This window comes from Lepidochelys kempii, chromosome 1 (genome assembly GCF_965140285.1).
Source record: "Lepidochelys kempii isolate rLepKem1 chromosome 1, rLepKem1.hap1, whole genome shotgun sequence".
NCBI lineage: Eukaryota > Metazoa > Chordata > Testudines > Cheloniidae > Lepidochelys > Lepidochelys kempii.
The window spans coordinates 207275356-207293313 of record NC_136380.1 but is presented as its reverse complement, the minus strand read 5'-3'; the positions used below and the strand labels follow the sequence as shown (position 1 = coordinate 207293313).

General features: G+C 39.3%; 1 protein-coding gene across 12 annotated transcripts in view; it reads right to left on the bottom strand.

The window, feature by feature from the left end:
- Positions 1-17958, bottom strand: part of STXBP5L (syntaxin binding protein 5L) — a 440505-nt gene that overhangs the window by 49946 nt on the left and 372601 nt on the right. Inside the window, exon 21 of one of the 12 annotated variants that reach the window (XM_078848437.1) lies at positions 10073-10123. The exons of the other annotated variants lie outside the window; for them this stretch is intronic. Within the exon in view, the coding sequence (XP_078704563.1) occupies positions 10073-10123 (51 nt within the window). The remainder of the gene's footprint in view (positions 1-10072; positions 10124-17958) is intronic. 12 annotated transcript variants of the gene reach the window in all.

Here is a 17958-nt window from a genome sequence, read left to right as displayed (position 1 = left end):
TTGTAATTTTAAAACAAGTTAGCAGGTAAAGATAAACTCTATGCTCCATCAGAGTCTTTACTTTAACTGCCAACATGTGTGAAAACTACAAACTGCTTTGTCTTCCCTAGGATTTTACCTCCTGTTAAATCCCACATGTTAACTAACACAAGGTAAAAACACACCTTTTTTCCTAGTCAAGACACATCCTAAGAGGCAGAACGGGGTAAAAAAGGTACCTGGCCTCTAGCATTCAGCCAGAGGTTCAAGACAAGAAGTGGCCTATTCTCAAGAAGTGCAGCCAGAACAGCTGCTGCAGTCCGTTGTGGGGCACAAAGTAAAGCCTGGTGACTGCAAGAGTGACAAGAATGGGTGGTCTCAAGTTTACTAGGATCTAACTTAAACATTGAGAATGTCAAGAATGTTAATGTTGGGAAGTGCTTTAAGATGCTAAAATGCAAGGTGCTGTATATGTGTTTTTATGTTTTGAAGAGGAAGGCAAGGAGGAAGAGGGAGAAGAAAAGAAAGCATCTGACAGCACTCACTGATGAGCTTTTATTAGTCTCCAACAAAAGGTGTAGGAGAAGGGAGAGTTTAGTTTGATACTGAGATTCTACTAACCCAGTGAGATTTTATTGCTGCCCACTCATAATTATATTATGACTAACATTTACAGCTTAGCCCTGTTGTCCAACTTACAAAGAAATAATGCTACAGAGACCACAGTCAAAGAAGATGACATCAAAATTATAAACTGGGAAATCATTTTCATTTCATGAGAAAAATAGGATTTTGGTGCCTAGGAGAATGAACAAATAAACGTAGCAATTGTACAAAACACTGTATTCCTGTCACAGACATTTCAACTCAGCTTCTCTTTTCCTTTAACTAAATTCTTCTTGTTTACATAGATCATCCATATGTTTCAAAAATAATAAAGCATCAAATATGTACATTTATAGTGAAGCTTTTCAGGTCAGAATATTGTTCTTTGCTGGCATAATTCCTGTCATTAAAAAAGATCATACGGCACATAACTTATTTTGTGCTATGATGATCTACAGGTCTAATTTACATCTCACAGTCTTAGCCTATTTTTTGTGTGCCATTTACTCACTGACAGGATGCTCACAAATTTCTGCTAAAGCATAAAACCTCTTTCTAAATTGTCTGACAGGTATATATCAACCTTCTTTATTCTCATTTGGAAGAAAATTGGTGCTATCATATTTGTGACTGGTACCAGACTAGAAGGCACTGAAAATGTTTCTCTTATTTCTCTCATGGAGAGGTCCTCATTCTGAGATGTGAATAGTGGCTAGCTTGCCATTCTGGAGGAAGGGACATTACTGTGGACTGTGCATAATATATATCTGTGCATGTCTGAATGAATAGGCCAAAAATTTTATGGCCAGTTTTCTGGGAAAGGAAAAGCTGCCAAGCAAATGGAGAGAGAACTGAACATCAGGATCCTGGGTTTCTATTCTTAACAATGCCACTGCCATTCTGGAAAACCATGGCCTAGACACGTAAACCCAAATTTTCAAAAGTGGCCTCAAATTTTGGGGAGCTTTTCCTATGGTCTGAAAAGTCATGAGGTACACTCCAGTTGAAATCAACCGTTTTTCCTGAACAGGACTACAAGAAGTCATAGAGGACGGGTGAAGTCCCAGAGATCTGGAGAAGGGCAAACACAGTACCTACCTTTAAAAGGGGGAATAAAGATGACCTTGGGACTTATAGATCAGTCAGCCTAACTTCTATACCTGAAAAGATACTAATTTCCTTCTTTGACAAGGTTACTGGCCTAGTGAATAGCTGGGAAGATGTGATAGATCTTGATTTTAGTCATGCTTCGGATGCAGTCTCACATGACATTTGCATAAGCAAACTAGGGAAATGTGGTCTAGATAAAATTACTATAAGATGGGTGCACAACTGGTTGAAAGACCAAGCTCAAAGAGTAATTATTTATGGCTCATTGTCAAATTGCAGGGCTTACCTAGTGGGATCTCACAGGGGTCAGACTTGGGTCTGTTACTATTAAATATTTTCATTAATGACTTGGATAATGGAGTTGAGAGTATGCTTATACTTAGGGCCGTACCAAATTCACAGTCCATTATGGTCAATTTCACGGCCATAGGATTTGAAAAGTGGTAAATTTCATGTTTTCAGATGTTTAAATCTGAAATTTCAGTGTTGTAAACATGGGGGTCCCAAATCAAAAGAGGATTCTGTGGGGGTCACAAACCTGTTGTAGGGGGGTCATGGGATTGCCACCCTCACTTCTGTGCTGCCTTTAAAGCTGGACTGTCCCTCCCCCGCCCAACCAGAGCTAAGTGCCCCCTTTGCTGGGGCAGTCCCAGCAGCACAGGGAAGATCAGACACAACTCCACAAGCCTCCTCCAGCTGCAGGAACCTCTGGGGTTGCTGCCCAGTCTCAGAGTGTCCTGCAGCAGGGGGAGGAAAGCAGACTAAGGGAGGAACCTAATAACAGTCTTCAAATATGTGAAGTTTGTTAGACAGAGGACAGTGATCAATTGTTCTCCATGTCCACTGAAGGTAGGACAAGAAGTAATGTGTTATTCTGCACCAAGGGAGATTTACATTAGCTATTAGGAAAAGCTTTCTAATTACATCAGTAGTTAAGCACTGGAACAGGCTTCCAAGAGAGGTTGTGGAATCCCCTTCATTGGAGGTTTTTAAGAACAGGTTGGACAAACACGTCCGGAATGGTTTAGGTTTACGTGGTCTTGCCTCAACACAGGGGGCTAGACTTGATGACCTCTTGAGTCCCTGCCAGCCCCACATTTCTATGATTCATGTGAACTTAAAGGGCAATCAGCATGGTTTGTTAGGGTGAAACTACTGTATGAATAAAACTTTGGAAAAAAGTCTGTGGATGTTTTTAATATCATCCTATGCTTATGAAAAATTAAATATGGCTGGTTAGAAGGAAGACTTGTTATTTCTTTCCAACCCTTGAACAAATTATGGGTATACAAAAAGAGCTGTTTTATTAAAGACAGATTTCACAGACACTACATTTTCAAAAAGAGGGGTATATAAAGTAACTCCTGTGATAGTTCTTTGATGAGCCAACTTTCAAAGTAAAGTAATGGATGATTCTCTGGGCTCCACATCAGGAGAATTGTCTTCACAGATTAATTCTTGAACACTTTGAGCCTGATTTTCAACTACCTAGCACTTAATGTAGTTATTCATAACTGTGCACAGTGAGTGTGAACTAAATATAAATACTATCATCAATGTGAGCTAAGAATTCTAATTTGGTGGCATTCTACACCACCCTACTTTGAAAGGTCTAAATGATATAACATTCATTATGATGAATTATTTATATATTACAGTAGCACCTAGAAACTCCAGTCAGGATTGAGGCCCCCATTGTGTTAGGAACTGTACACAAATACACGAGAAAAAGATGTTCCCTCCCCAAACGAGCTTACAATATAAGTAGATGAGGACAGACATCATCTTGATACAACCAACAGATGGGGGCAGCATAAGATAAGAGCAAGATGAGTAGTTAATTGACAAGGGGCAAGGCTGGGTAGAATCAGGTCATTTTTATATACTATTTGTAAACTAGTTTCACCCTTTGAGAGATAAAATTGTTCTTTTCCCCTCATAGTTCATTTCTTGGGGATCTTGACACTTTTGGCAAGGTCCAGTTGAAAGGCTCTCATTGAATATAAATGTGAAAGAATGGAATTGGTCTATTTTTCCTTATATAGAGGCAAAGACTATTATTCTGGGAGGTAAGGCACATTCTGTCCATTTATCCACTGTAGGTTACAAGAAGAACCTGTCTCATGATCAGAAGCCATTTTCAGGGAAGTAACAGTTTTCTCTCTTGTTGAATGAGGTAAGAGTTGGGCGTAAGATGGACGTTCTCTAAATTGTTTCACTTTAACTGGGAAAACTTGTCACTGTTATGTGAGGATTAAAAAGTATGCTGAGCAAGAAATTTATGTCCTAGCTTGGACCATATGTGAGATCTTAGTTGTCCCTTTTTGTTCTTTTACATAACCAAAAAAGAGAAGTATTTGATATGTTTTTTTAAGAGAAAAGCATTTATTTCCTGCTACTTTAATGACTTGGTCTAGTACTTCCTTAAAAATTCCATAAAATCTGAAAGCCAACTCAAAGTTCCATGGTGTAACAAATCGTCCAGAGATACTACAGAGATTGCTGTACAAAAGTTTAGTCATTAATTTAGTTGCAATCTTAAGAAAAATCACAAAGAAGCATAAAGGCTGTTATGCAAATGAACAACAGCTACAATTTCATATAGGTAACGCCAACAGACCCCAGTTATCGGTGGGCAGGATCAAAACTGGGAACTCAGTGCCTGAGCCTCTACTGCATGAGCTAAAAGCCATATGGCTCTTAGCTAAGGCTGTAGAGCAGACTCATTAACCTCTAAGTGGTCTCAGTGCCACTAAAGGGGACAGAACACCACACCCAGGATGATGTGTGGGTTACAGATGCACCTCAGATACTGTGGACTTAGGCTCTAGCAACTAATCAGCAGTGCTTAATTTGTGCCAGAGCTTGCCAGGGCTGAGCCCCGGCACCTCTAAACTTGGCATTTCATAGCCCTGGCACCTCTAGGCTTGCTGCATCAGTTATGAATGTATAAAAATTGCTTGAGCCCAGGCAGCTCTTTCATTACAAATTAAGCACTGCTAATCCATGGGGAGAAAAGAGATACTCCTAACAGCATAACTGGTGTGTTGTTATCTAAGACATTCAATTTCTGTATTTAAGCCCAGATCCACAAAGGGACTTAGGCACTTTACCCCAGATTTAGGTGCCCAAATCCCACTTTTAGGCCCGACTGCAGTCCATGAAACGCCCATGTGGTTGCCACCTAACCCTGTCAGCACATAAAGTCAGTCAGCACCTAAATTTTCACAGTAAAAGTTCCCTAGGCCATTCCAACAACTGTATTATTGGGGATCAGAGAGATCAGAAGCCCCCAGGTGATGATGGGGATGCCTTACCACAATGTCTCAATAACCTTGTCCCAAAAAGCTAGGATAGAGACAAGGTAATAGTTAGTGAGACCATCAACTTCAAGAGATGGTTTCTTGAGCAAGGGCCTTACAACTCCTCGTCTGGGACATACTGCCTCTCTGTCCACCCTAAGAAAGGCATTAATGATCACAGTCAACAATGTATTCAGTACCTCTCTGCTGGAATTTACTAGCTATTAGGGGCATGGGTAACAACCAGATAGTAGATAGTAAACTAAGCTAGGCCAGCACAGCCAGAACCTCTGGGAGCAAAAGTGGCTGAAATTCAGATGATGTGGCATTTGACCTGTGAGATCTTATTTTCTAAACTTAACTCCTCACAGTGAGAAAATCTTATGCTTTCTTCCAAAGAGTGGTAGACTAGATTTACCAAGCTACCCACAACCCAGTACAGTTTCATGGATGCTAAGGTGAAAGGGAAGAAAACTTTCTTCCCCTCTGCCACAGCCATAGCACAGGATTTTAAAAAATTCTCCATGCTGCAACTGATCAATCTTAGCATGGAATGACTATCACTCAAACACTGACTTCAGTGTACCTGAACTTTATTTGTAACAAGTTATCTATACACCAAGGCCACCTGTATAGATGGCATATAAGGGGAGAGCATTTAGAAAACATGATACAGCAACTCCTCGCTTAACCTTGTAGTTATGTTCCTGAAAAATGCTACTTTAAGTGAAACATTGTTAAGCAAATCCAATTTCCCCATAAGAATTAATGTAAATAGGGGGGTTAGGTTCCAGGGAACTTTTTTTCGCCAAAGGACTAATATTTTTTATATATATGTGTGTATATATATATATATATATATATATATATATATATATATATATATATATATATGTGTGTATATATATATATATATATATATATATATACACACATACACACACACATACATACATACACAGACACACACACACACACATATACACAGTATAAGTTTTAAACAAACAATTGAACACTGTACACAGCAATGATGATTGTGAAGCTTGGCTGAGGTGGTGAAGTCAGAGGGTGGAATATTTCCCAGGGGATGCCTTAATGCTAAATGATGAACTAGCACTCGGCTGAGCCCTCAAGGGTTAACACATTGTTGTTAATGTAGCCTCACACTCTACAAGGTAGCACCAATGGAGGGAGGGGAGACAGCACGGCAGAGAGAGAAGGACGCGCATTGCTCCTTTAAGTACGCTAACCCCATTCTAAGTACATTGCCTTTTTAAGTAGATCAGCAAGTTGAGACAGCAGTCCTGAGCCCTGTCGTGCCATCCCCCTCCTGCTCTCTGGAGATGTGGGGGCAGGAGCGGGGCACCCTGACATTAGCATCCCTCTTTCCCTCCCCCACACTTGCACAGCAAGCAGGAGGCTCCCGGGAGCAGCTCCAAGGCAGAGGGCAGGAGCAGCACATGGTAGTGGGGGGAGGGACAGCTGAACTGCCGGCAATTCATAGCTTGCTGGGCGGCTGCCGCACAGGGAATTTAGTGGAGCAGAGGGCTGATGGGGGGCTGCCGGTCCACCCTGGTTCCAAGCCCCCACCAGCTCGCTGCAACGGGCTGCTCTTCCTGCAAGCAGCGGACAAAGCAGGCGGCTGCCAAACAACGTTATAAGGGAGCACTGTGCAACTTTAAACGAGCATGTTCTCTAATTGATCAACAACGTAATAATGAAACGACATTAACCAGGACGACTTTAAGTGAGGAGTTACTGTATTGATTGCCATATTTTGGATTTAGGGGCCTAGAATGACAGTTAGGCACAGAATGAATCCCTTTGTGGATCTAGCTTTAAATACAGCGTAGTTTTAAATGTTCCAAGCAAGAGAGGTTCCAGACCATCACATCATATTGTATATTTTTAGATCATTATCGTGTCTCCCACACCCTTTGTGGTCACTGAGCCAAGCTGAATTTATTTAGCTCTTTCAATCTTGCCAATCAGTTTTTCCCACCCCCTAATCTTTTATGTTGTTATTCACTAAGTTTCCTCCAATTTGTTAACATTTTCCTGGTAAAGCCAACAATAGAATTAATATTCTACATGTGGTTGCAACACAGCTATAGGGAAGGGAGTTATTAGCTCTCTGATCTATGACTTGAGGCATCTGTGCTTGAAGTCCAAAACTACATTGGCCTTTTTTGGCACTGTATCACTTTGTCCACTCAAATTTCTCTCACCAGGAGACATGCACCGGTAAACAGATGCATTGTTCCTCAAGGGGAGGTGAGAAAAAAATAGAGTCCCGTCATTATAAAAGGTTGAGGAACTTGGAAACCTATTAATAATTATTAATAAAGAGTAGGTAAGGAATCCACAGAAACTATAGCTATTAATAAAGATTACACGCATCCTAAGATATGAAGAGAATCAGCTAATAAATTTACTGAAATCCTGACAATTATGTTTGAAAAAAATCACATCTGGGGAGACACTAGAAAAGTTGGAAGTTAAGAAACTGTATTACTGATATTCAAACAAAGGAAAGAAGAGTGATCCTGGCAATTACTGTCTTGTAAAACTAACTTTCATACCTAATAAAATAATGTAAGAAGAACTGAGCACACATCTAGACAATACTGGAACAACAGGCAGAATAACGGTAACTTCGCTAGTTGACTGGCCACATGCTGAAACAAAGTAGGCATTGAGTAGCTCTGCCTTCCTATCATCTTCTTTTACCAGCTCACCTTCTCCATTGAGCAGCGGACCCACTCCATCCTTGTTTTTTCTTTTCTTTTTTTGGTCTGATATATTTGAAGAACCCTTCCTGCTGTTTCTAACATTTCTTGCCAGCTGTAACTCGTTATTTGCCTTGGCTTTCCTGATTTTGTTCCTACATGCTCGCGCTTATTCCCATGTATACTTCCTTGGTGGCACACCCCTCCGTCCATTTTCTGTATACATCCTTTTAGGTTTTTAGATGTTTTTTTGAACTTTATACATTTAATAGTGACCCCTAAAATCTGAATTATTGGATTAATTTTCTCTAGATATATTAGGTCCATTTTCTAAAATGAATCACATTTTATTATTATTTCTACCCTATTATTTTCTACCTCTTTAGATCAGTTTGTGTGATTTCTCTGGTTTCGCTGGTGTTTGCAGCTGCGCACAATTTGGTATCAATGGCATATTTCATCAATATTGTTTTTATTCTCTTTCCTAGATCACTGACACAGATATTTAATAAGACAGTTTTAGCACTGATTACTATTCTACCCAACAGACACATCTTCCCAATGCCAGACATTATCACATACATTACCATTTGTTTATGCTCTGTCATCCAGTTTTCAATCCATACAATAGTGTTTTTATTCAAGAAAATTGAAATTAATTTTTCAATTCAGATTTCAGGAGTCACTATCAAGTGACATCAACATTATTTTACTAGGGACAGAAGTTAGTGTTACAGGAAAGCAAGTGCTAGGGTCACTCTTCTTTACTTTTTTTAAAAAAATAAATATATATATATCACTACTACAGTTTGAGAGCCAAAGTGCTAGCCTTGTCAACCCCAAATAAACTTGGCTCACCCTGACTCCTCCCATTCCCCAGACCAGACCCCAGAAGAGGGAGAGAGGCAAGGGGATGGTGCCATGCTAAGCCCACCCTAAGCATGAAGAAGGACATCTATGCCTGAAGGCTCCCTTCATGTATGCGTAGGGCCCTACCAAGTTCACTATCCATTTTGGTCAATTTCACAGTCATAGGATTTTAAAAATCATAAATTTCATGATTTCAGCTATTTAAATCGGAAATGTCACAGTGCTGTAATTGTAGGGGTCCTGACCCAAAAAGGAGTTCGCGGGGGGGGGGGGGGGGAAGGTTTGCAAGGTTATTGTGTGTGTATGTGGGGGGGGGGGGTGTTGCGGTACTGCTGCCCTTACTTCTGTGCTACTGCTGGTGGCAGCCCTGCCTTCAGAACTAGGCAGCTGGAGAGCGGTGGCTGCTGGCCGGGAGCCCAGCTCTGAAGGCAGAGCCACTGCCAGCAGGAGCACAGAGGTAAGGATGGCATAGTATGGTATTGCCACCCTGACTTCTGTGCTGCTGTTCGTGGGGCATTCCCTTCAGAGCTGTGTGCCTGGCCAACAGCCGTCACTCTCTGGCCGCCCAGCTCTGAAGGCAGCGCAGAAGTAATGGTGGCAACACTGCAACCCCCCTAAAATAACCGTGTGACACCTCCCCCTTCAACTCCCTTTAGGGCAGGAACCCCAATTTGAGAAAAGCCGGTCTCCCCCATGAAATCTGTGTAGTATAGGGTAAAAGCACACAAATGACCAGATTTCATGGGGGGAGACGAGATTTCATGGTCCGTGACACATTTTTCATGGCCGTGAATTTGGTAGGGCCCTATGTATGTGTCTAAAATGGCATGATCTGACCCAACTATTTTCAGTTTATCTGCCCTCTTTTAAATGTTGGTTTAGGCTCCCTGGGATCAAGTTTTCCCCTCATTTACTGTTCCACTTCACTAAAATAATTAAAGAAGATAATTGAAGAATAAGACACACCAAGGAGTGCATTTAAGAGCTTATTATACTATGTTTCAAATGGTATTCTGAGACACAAATGGCTGAAACCTGACCTGACACCTGAGAAGTGCAACAGACACTATAAAATACATAAGCCTAAGTGTCTCATCACTCTTATGAAATGGAATTTATATACACAATTAGAAAATACACGAGTGCATGCACCGTTACAGACACAGATAAACATCGCTGACAACCAGTCAGAATGGTTCAAATTTGTCCAAAAGTCTGAAGTCATTTCATTATAAAAAGTTACACACTCAAGTGTGCAATGATTTGCAAAATGTAATTACATGAAAAATGAGTGTTAAACAAGCAAAATGCTGAATGCTGCCAACAGAACTGTATGGGTTAATAGGTGGTTTTTAAGAAAGCCTTTTCAAACAAAGCCTTCAAAGGTTATCGTGCTACCTTATGGATCAGTTGGTAAAAATGTTTTGCCAAATGAATGTAAGGAAACTTAAAACTGTCGGCTTTCGCCTACCGTACCAAGATCAGTCTTAAGATCTGTTGGCAGACTTAACTTTCTTGATCCTTTAACTGAAACAACAGAAAAAGGAGAAAGGCAGTTGTTAATAATTAAGAAAGAAAAAGGAACGAGGGAGAACAACATGCCATCTTCTGGTTAAAATCATGTTGCACATTTTGTATCAGCGTAGAAAGGCTGAAATGGTGTTCAAATGTGTTCAGAAATGGTGTTTGCCTAGCATCATTCAGCAAAATAAATTCATTTAATCTGAAGACAGAAGCACTGGAGAAGCCAGTGTTCCAGCTGCAAAGAAGTGAATGGTCCTTTACAAAGTCTTTGCTGTGTATTGCAATATCTTACCTTACTATGACTGGCATACCAAAAAAGCAAATGAGATTAAGGCAAATATTACAAATGCTGGTGATGTAGCACTGCATACAAGTATTTTAATAACTGGAAATCAATTTAATAAGAGGGTGCTACTGAGTCAATGGGTTCTGATGACATCATACCTTAAGACAGCAACCGTAAAGGAGAGGGCTTATTGCGTATATGACGGAGGCAGCACACATTACTGTACATATTATAGATGAGGGGACAGGTTGCATAGAAATGAAATACAATAGCTTTAAGATAAAATTTAATATTTTCTAGAAATCAAAACACTATATTCAGTTTATTTCATTTGCTGAAAACTTAATTATGTGTACTTTAATGAGATTACCTGGAAAATGTTGAAATTAAGAATCTCTCATTTTGCTTTTGTTCAGAAACCTTCCCTTCAATATCACTTCAACACAAACAACATTTTAAGCCATGTGCACCACTGAGGAATTCAAATGTAGCATGCCTTATAGCAGTCAAAGGGATTCTGGATTTGGATAAAATGCCTTAGGAAGTCATTTATTGGGTACTTAGAAGATTGTTTTTCCAATGCAGAACTTTTATTTTAATTTCATAATTCATTTTTGTTTTCAGAAATGCATGCCACTCTTTTCTATATTCAAATCAGACCTATATTCCTGGTAATAAAAATGAACAATTAAATATTAATCAGCAAATTTTGAGATCTTATTTTATTACATTATTTAGAGCCCCATCCTGCAGTTGCCCTTCAAGTCCATGTAAGTTTTGATTAAAGAGGCTGAGCTGGTAAGTATGTGGTTATGTCCCTTAGCCAATCTGACACTTCACCCAAATTCACTTATGTGACTTTTTAAACACTAGTTCTAAAATCTTCAAATAGAGCTGGGTGAAAAATTTTGGTTAATCTTTTTTTCAGAGAAAAAAGCAAATTCAGTGACACTTAAACATTTTGCAAATTTGCGAAGGTTTCACAGAATTATTTGTGTCAAACCTTCCTAAAAAAAGTCTACACATTTTGTTTTAACATTTTTGAAATTAAATGTTTCAACGTTTGTTTGAAATAAATTTTGCTTAAAAATTTCTTATAACTTTATTTTAAAATATCAAAAATGTAAAAAAAAAAAGCTTGAAATCAAAACAAATGTTTCATTTCAGGTTGAATGACACTTTTAATTTGACACTTTTAATTTTAATTTAATTTTGTAAAAAATCTGTTTTGAGTTTGACATGGAATATTTTTTTTCTTCACTTTTTGGAATTGCCATTGAATCAAAAAATCCATTATCGCACCACTTTAGCCCAGAGTTAGTCCCCTAAATACATAGCTGGGAACCTGAACAAAAGTGGCCTGGTTTTCAGAAAAGCTGATAATCCACAAACCTCACTGAATTTAGTAGGAGCTGCAGAGTTGCAGGTGCTCAGCAACTTTGAAAATGAGGCTACTTATATTCAGGTGACTAATTACGGATTTAGGCACTTAAGTCTATGCACCCAAGTTTGAAGAGTTTGGCCTAATAAAAAAAATGAACGAAAATCCCTCAAACAGTTAAACTGAACCCATCTCAATTAGTTTCTGTAAGAAAAAATCACAAAGGAGGTTGTGACATTCGCAGGTTCAGCTATTTTCTGGTCATCTGGTCACTCAAGTTAGATTCTGATTCAGGGTGAAGAATTCACGTACCTGGTAGCTCTTGGTGGCACTAATCAAGTTGGCTGGTCACATTCACTTACCCACCACACCATTGCCTACTTCCAGATGCCAAGTCAGCCTCTTGTTATTCAATTCACTTGCGCTCCTCTGGCAAATGGGAGTACATTGACTCACACACCCTGACTCTAGCTAATAGGCAGGAAGTCACAACCAGAATGTTTTCACCCTGCATACTCTTCAGTTGGGGGGGGGGGGCGGAAACACGTGGAATAATTTTTAAGATGTAATTCTATAAAAACTGGCAGACTGATCAAATATCTGCATCTGTGTTCCTCCTCTCTCCTTCCTTCCTCTCTCTCATGTTGTTTTCCTCTCTGACCACTGCATTTTAGCTTCCCTGCTCTCATGTGCCATTTCCCTCTGTTTTTATCGGAGGTTGCACAGGGTAACTAAGAGCAAAGTTTGGCCTAGTATCTTGTTATACCAATTCACGTTCTTGGGCCACATTGTTGAGGAGTGCTGTAAAAATCTTGTCATGACAGAAAGAGGGACAGGCATACATATTTTGGCACATTCTTTAATTCTCAGTTTCTTCCTGACTAATGGTTCCAAATGACCTGGGCTAGAAGAAACCAGGTCAAGGCAGTTTTCAGGTCTCAAGGTGAAGTGACAGGGTAATTGTGGATTTAAGCAAGGAACTAAACCCTCAGAAAATAACTATCAGAAGTAATTAATTCACCTTTCTTTTATGCTGAAAGTGGGGAAATCTGCCAGGATTCTCAACAATAAAGAACTCACCTCACCCACCCACAATCTCAACTCTCCTGTTTGTCCAGAGAATTTAGACACCAGCCTTGTCATGAAATAGCTGTGGCACTGACTTACAATGAAAGGTGCACACCAAGCGTCGCCCTTTTGCTTTTAGAATTGTCAAGTCCTAGACTGTCAACAAAAAGCTTTAAGAATCTGTGTTCATCTGCGTTATATTAAAACATATTCAGTCATTCTAATAAAGCAATGACTCCCCTACACCATGTGATATGGTTCAATTCTTTGATATCGGTCTCATTCTCCAGTATAGGTTTGCTTCACACTTTTCAAAAGAGAAATGTTTTCCTTCACAGCTATTGTCTGAGACAAGGTAAAGGGTGATTTAAATATTTGGGAAAAGTGCAGTAAAATATGGCTGACCCAAATAGTATCACTCACTACCCAACAGTAGTTATTTTCATAGTTTGGATGGTCTTATATTCTATGCTAAAGTCTCAAAGTCATGCTGCATCAATTCAAAGGATTTCTTAAATCAATTTATTTGGTGGTTTAATTTTAAACACTGCAACAGTCAAATGCAGGACAAGCAGAACAGGGCTGTGGGGAAGCGAACAGAATCAAGTATTATGAATATCAAAAATATTAGTAATATTCACATTTGGATAAATAATCTGAACACTGCTACTTATGTATTGACTCAGAAACACACTGGGAGTAGATTCTGTTGATTTGTTCAGCAGCATACCCAGTGCTTAACTAGTTGGTCCTCAACAATCTTTGCTTGCAGAGAGACCATATGGAGTGCTGATAAGTGTGTTTACGTATATCTCCCTTTCAAAAACCCTTCCTGTTTTTGGGCTGCCACCATATACTCTTTCCTCCAGATCCCAAGGGAAGAGAGAGAGAATGCATAGCCCTCTCTTGTGTAGGAACAGCGATAAGCACCAGCACTGGCATGGCCTGCTTTGGTCCTGAGGAAAGAGAAGACGACCAGACTTTGGGTATGTGTACACTTCAAGTTGGAAGTGTAATTCCCAGCTCATGGAGACATTCCCATGCTAGCTCTTATTGAGCCAGTGTGTTAAAAATGAAGTGTAACTGTGGTGGCACCAGGGAGTAGCTGCCCCAAGTATCTACCCATCTGATATGCAAGGCACATACTTGGGGCAGTTAGCCCCTCATGTGTGCCTGCTCTTAATTGTAGTGTGCCGGCTGGGTCAGAGCTCGCACAGGTATGCGGTTGAGGAAACAGTGGATGCATAGGGTTTTACAGGGAACCCCTGCATCAGGGATATGCATATTAATTCGCCAAAGGGTGACATGTGAGGTCTCTACTTTTTTTGGTTTGCTGAAAAATTCACATTTTTTTCTTTTCTTTCTTTTCACCTGAAGCAACTTTAAAAAAAAAATTCAGTTTGGCCACTGAACCAAAAAAATCAATTATTTGCACAGCTCTACTGGCATCAGCTAGGCTTTGATATACCAGCTGTACAGTTTTAACCTATCCGATTTCAGTATTATAGGTACTATTCCTGTGGTGCGAAGATTACACTGGAGACTTAACAACAGCACACTCCACTCATGAGTAGATCTACAACAAGAAACCAAAGTACAGAGGGGAAACAAGGGCAAGAAAACTGATTGGGTTTAAGCTTTGAAGGAATTAGTATAAACTCTGAGTAATACAACTATTCTTTTAAAATTATAGGTTTCAACAGACAAAGATGTGCTTGCAGCCATGACATTTTGTGTTGTTATTCTGTCAGATTTCACAACAGAAACACGGTCAAAGACTATCTCTACCTGGATGGAATTGGCATTGGTGATTCATTAGGTAGTACTCTCCCGTCTTACTCAGAGCTGGTCTACACTACGGGGTGCGGAGGGAAGGATCGATCTAAATTATGCAACTTCAGCTACGTGAATAACATAACGGAAGTCAACGTACTTAGATCTACTTACTGCAGTGTCTTCACTGAGGTGTGTCGATGGGAGATGCTCTCCCGTCCATTTCCCTTGTGCTTCTTGTTGAGGTGGAGTACTGGAGTCGACACTAGGATGATCGGCGGTCGATTTATCGCATCTATACTAGACACAATAAATCGACCCTTGCTGGATTGATCACTGCCCGTTGATCCAGCTGGTAGCGTAGACAAGCCCTCAGTGCTGAATGAATTCCCTAGCACAGTGGGGTGGGGGTGAAACTCTAGTCTGCTGGAGGTGCTATATTTTGAGTGAAATGTAAAACAGAGTTCTCGATCATCTGTAGTTATTAAAATTCCTATAGAATGTTTCTTAAATTAGGGGGTCTAACCCTATTGGCTAAATTCTCCTTGCAGATTCAACTGCATATGGCATTCTTCACTCCCTGTCCCAAACTGTTGATATTGAAAGTCAGAACATTTAAAACTGATAAAAGGAATTGTTTTTACTCAATGCAATATTAGCAGGTGAAACTCACTGCCAAAGGACATAACTAAGACTAAGAATTTAACAGCTTTCAAAATAAGCTGAATTCTTATTGCTGATTTTCTCAACTGCAGCTTATGGCTGTGCAGACCTTAAAATCAGGCAACTTATTTAGTTGCCTTACTATAAACTGACGAACCTAAAATATGAGGCACCTGTGTTTGAAAATCTTGGCTTGTGCATCTATAGCACATTTCATCTGATCTCAAACCAGTTTAGAAACTATCACAATGCCCTGTGAGACTGGAAAGGGAAATGTGTGTGAATTTTCTACTCCTAGCTATTTTGGCAGGTTAAAAATATAAGAGACGTTTCAGGGAGTGACAAAACACTCATAGTTCTTAAATATCTTGTCAAATTAAGCTCAGACTTCCCTAAAAAAATAAAGAAAAAAGAAAAGAAAAAATAGACAACAGGAGAAGCCCTTACATAAAATAAGTTCCTTCCAGAAGAAATTTTTGAGGTTGTATGGTGGAAAGATTTGAAAAACCAGTTTTATTGGAAAGCTAGTTATAACCGCAACTATGCAATCACTACTGCTGCTCTTCTGTTACTTGGAATCTCATAAGAAAGCCTGTTGTCATTAGATTTCCAGTCAAATTTTGCAGACTCAGATATTGATAATTGAAGTAGGCTCGGATAAGATTCCGAACTTCAGAATGATTAACATAACCATTAAACCTAGCAAGGGGTTCCTTCTAACACTATAAAAATGGTTATGCCTAGTGCTGCCAACTGTAATCAAATTACAAAATATTTTATATTCTAATCTCATGTTCTCATGTGCTCAAATGTTTTAAAATATTTATTTTTTGCTCTGACAGCTTCTTTGCTTGGTCTCTGCCACAAGAGTTTTATTTTTAATTTGAGCCAAATCCCAGGCCTGGCATTGGCTGCAGGTATAGCAGGGTGGGGCTAGCTGAACCCACAGGTTTTCTTTAACCCCTGCTATGCACGGTAGCAGTTTCTCTGCTCCTTCACACACCTAATGATGACACTTAAATAGGCCTGGCAGAATTTGATTTTTAATTTTTTATAAGTTTGATGGCTAATATTGATGTTTACTTTTAAGCATTTTATTTGATTTTTATTGATTTAAATGTTTACACTGGTGGAAAATTATGGAATTCAGAATATGGAGGGTCAGACAATAATTATTTATCGTAGATACTGAGATTAAAAAAGTTAAAACTTTATAACCACTGAAACAAAAATTGTCAACATCACATGTCAAAATATACAAAATAAATATCCTTAAATCGAACTCTAAGTTCCCAAGCAGCATTTTTCTTTACTTTGCCTATCTGTAAATTTCAATTACCTACTGAATTATCTGTGTGTGTGTGTGTGTGTGTATATGTGCTCTCAGTTGCATGTCTAATTGTTATAACTTAGTGTACATATAGCCAAATAAACAAGGGACAGAAATATCTGTTCCTAAAAGTTCCTGAATCAATTTTCCTTAATGAGGTATGGTGAAAAATAGTAAGTTTACTAAATAAGGCACTGATCCTAAAATCTGTTATGTATGGGTTCATGCAGAGCCCTGTTTACTTTATTCATGGCATAAAAGTTTCATCTGAAGCCTCAGAGTTTATAGCCTGGTTTTTCAGAGCAATACTGAGCACTAACAGTTCCAACGGTAGAGTGAAGGTAGTATACAGACTTAACTTTTGAACTCCAAATCACAGACAATAAATAAAAATGTAATTTGGCTATCTTCATTCTAAGAATGAATCTTGCACTCCCGAGTTAAAATAAGGCATCATAATAACACCCACAAAGAGCGAGCTCAAAACATCAATCAACATATTTCTTTCCACTGTCTGAGATTTTTAAACAGGCAATAAATCAATCAAATGTCACTGTATGGTAAACCATACTGTCATCGTGAGAGAGACATTTAAAAAGAGAACTGTTTACATTCTGCAATTTTTACTAATTCATGTTTCCATTAAAAGAAGACTTTTTGTGCAATCTGCCACAACCCAGGTATCCACATACAAACAGAATTTTCCAAATTGTTTTGTTAAAGTTCATTTCCCATCTATCTACAGTATCATGAATCCAACACTAGCATTTAAATGCTAATCAAATTCCACGGGCATACCAGCAAAAAGACTGTTCTCCATCTCTCCTGCCAAACCCCATCGAAATGTGGGCTTGAATTTTTTTCCATTACTCAAAAGACAGTATGTGGTACACTGAGGTTGAGAAATCCTTCCCTCAAGCCATGTAATTCTATGTTCTAGTCCAAAGGGTATTCAGGATGGCCTTTTGATTTTCCAGTTTTATTCACTGCACCTCTGTGGCCTCTAAAATCATACAACAGGGCTAAGTCAAAAGATAATCTCATGTAAGAGGTTTAAATTATTGCCTACTGGAACAGGTTGGATTTGTACTGTAACTAGGACACTGTCATCATGTATAAAGAAAAGGAGTACTTGTGGCACCTTAGAGACTAACCAATTTATTTGAGCATGAGCTTTCGTGAGCTACAGCTCACTTCATTGGATGCATACTGTGGAAACTGCAGAAGACATTATATACACAGAGACCATGAAACAATACCTCCTCCCACCCCACTCTCCTGCTGGTAATAGCTTATCTAAAGTGATCATCAAGTTGGGCCATTTCCAGCACAAATCC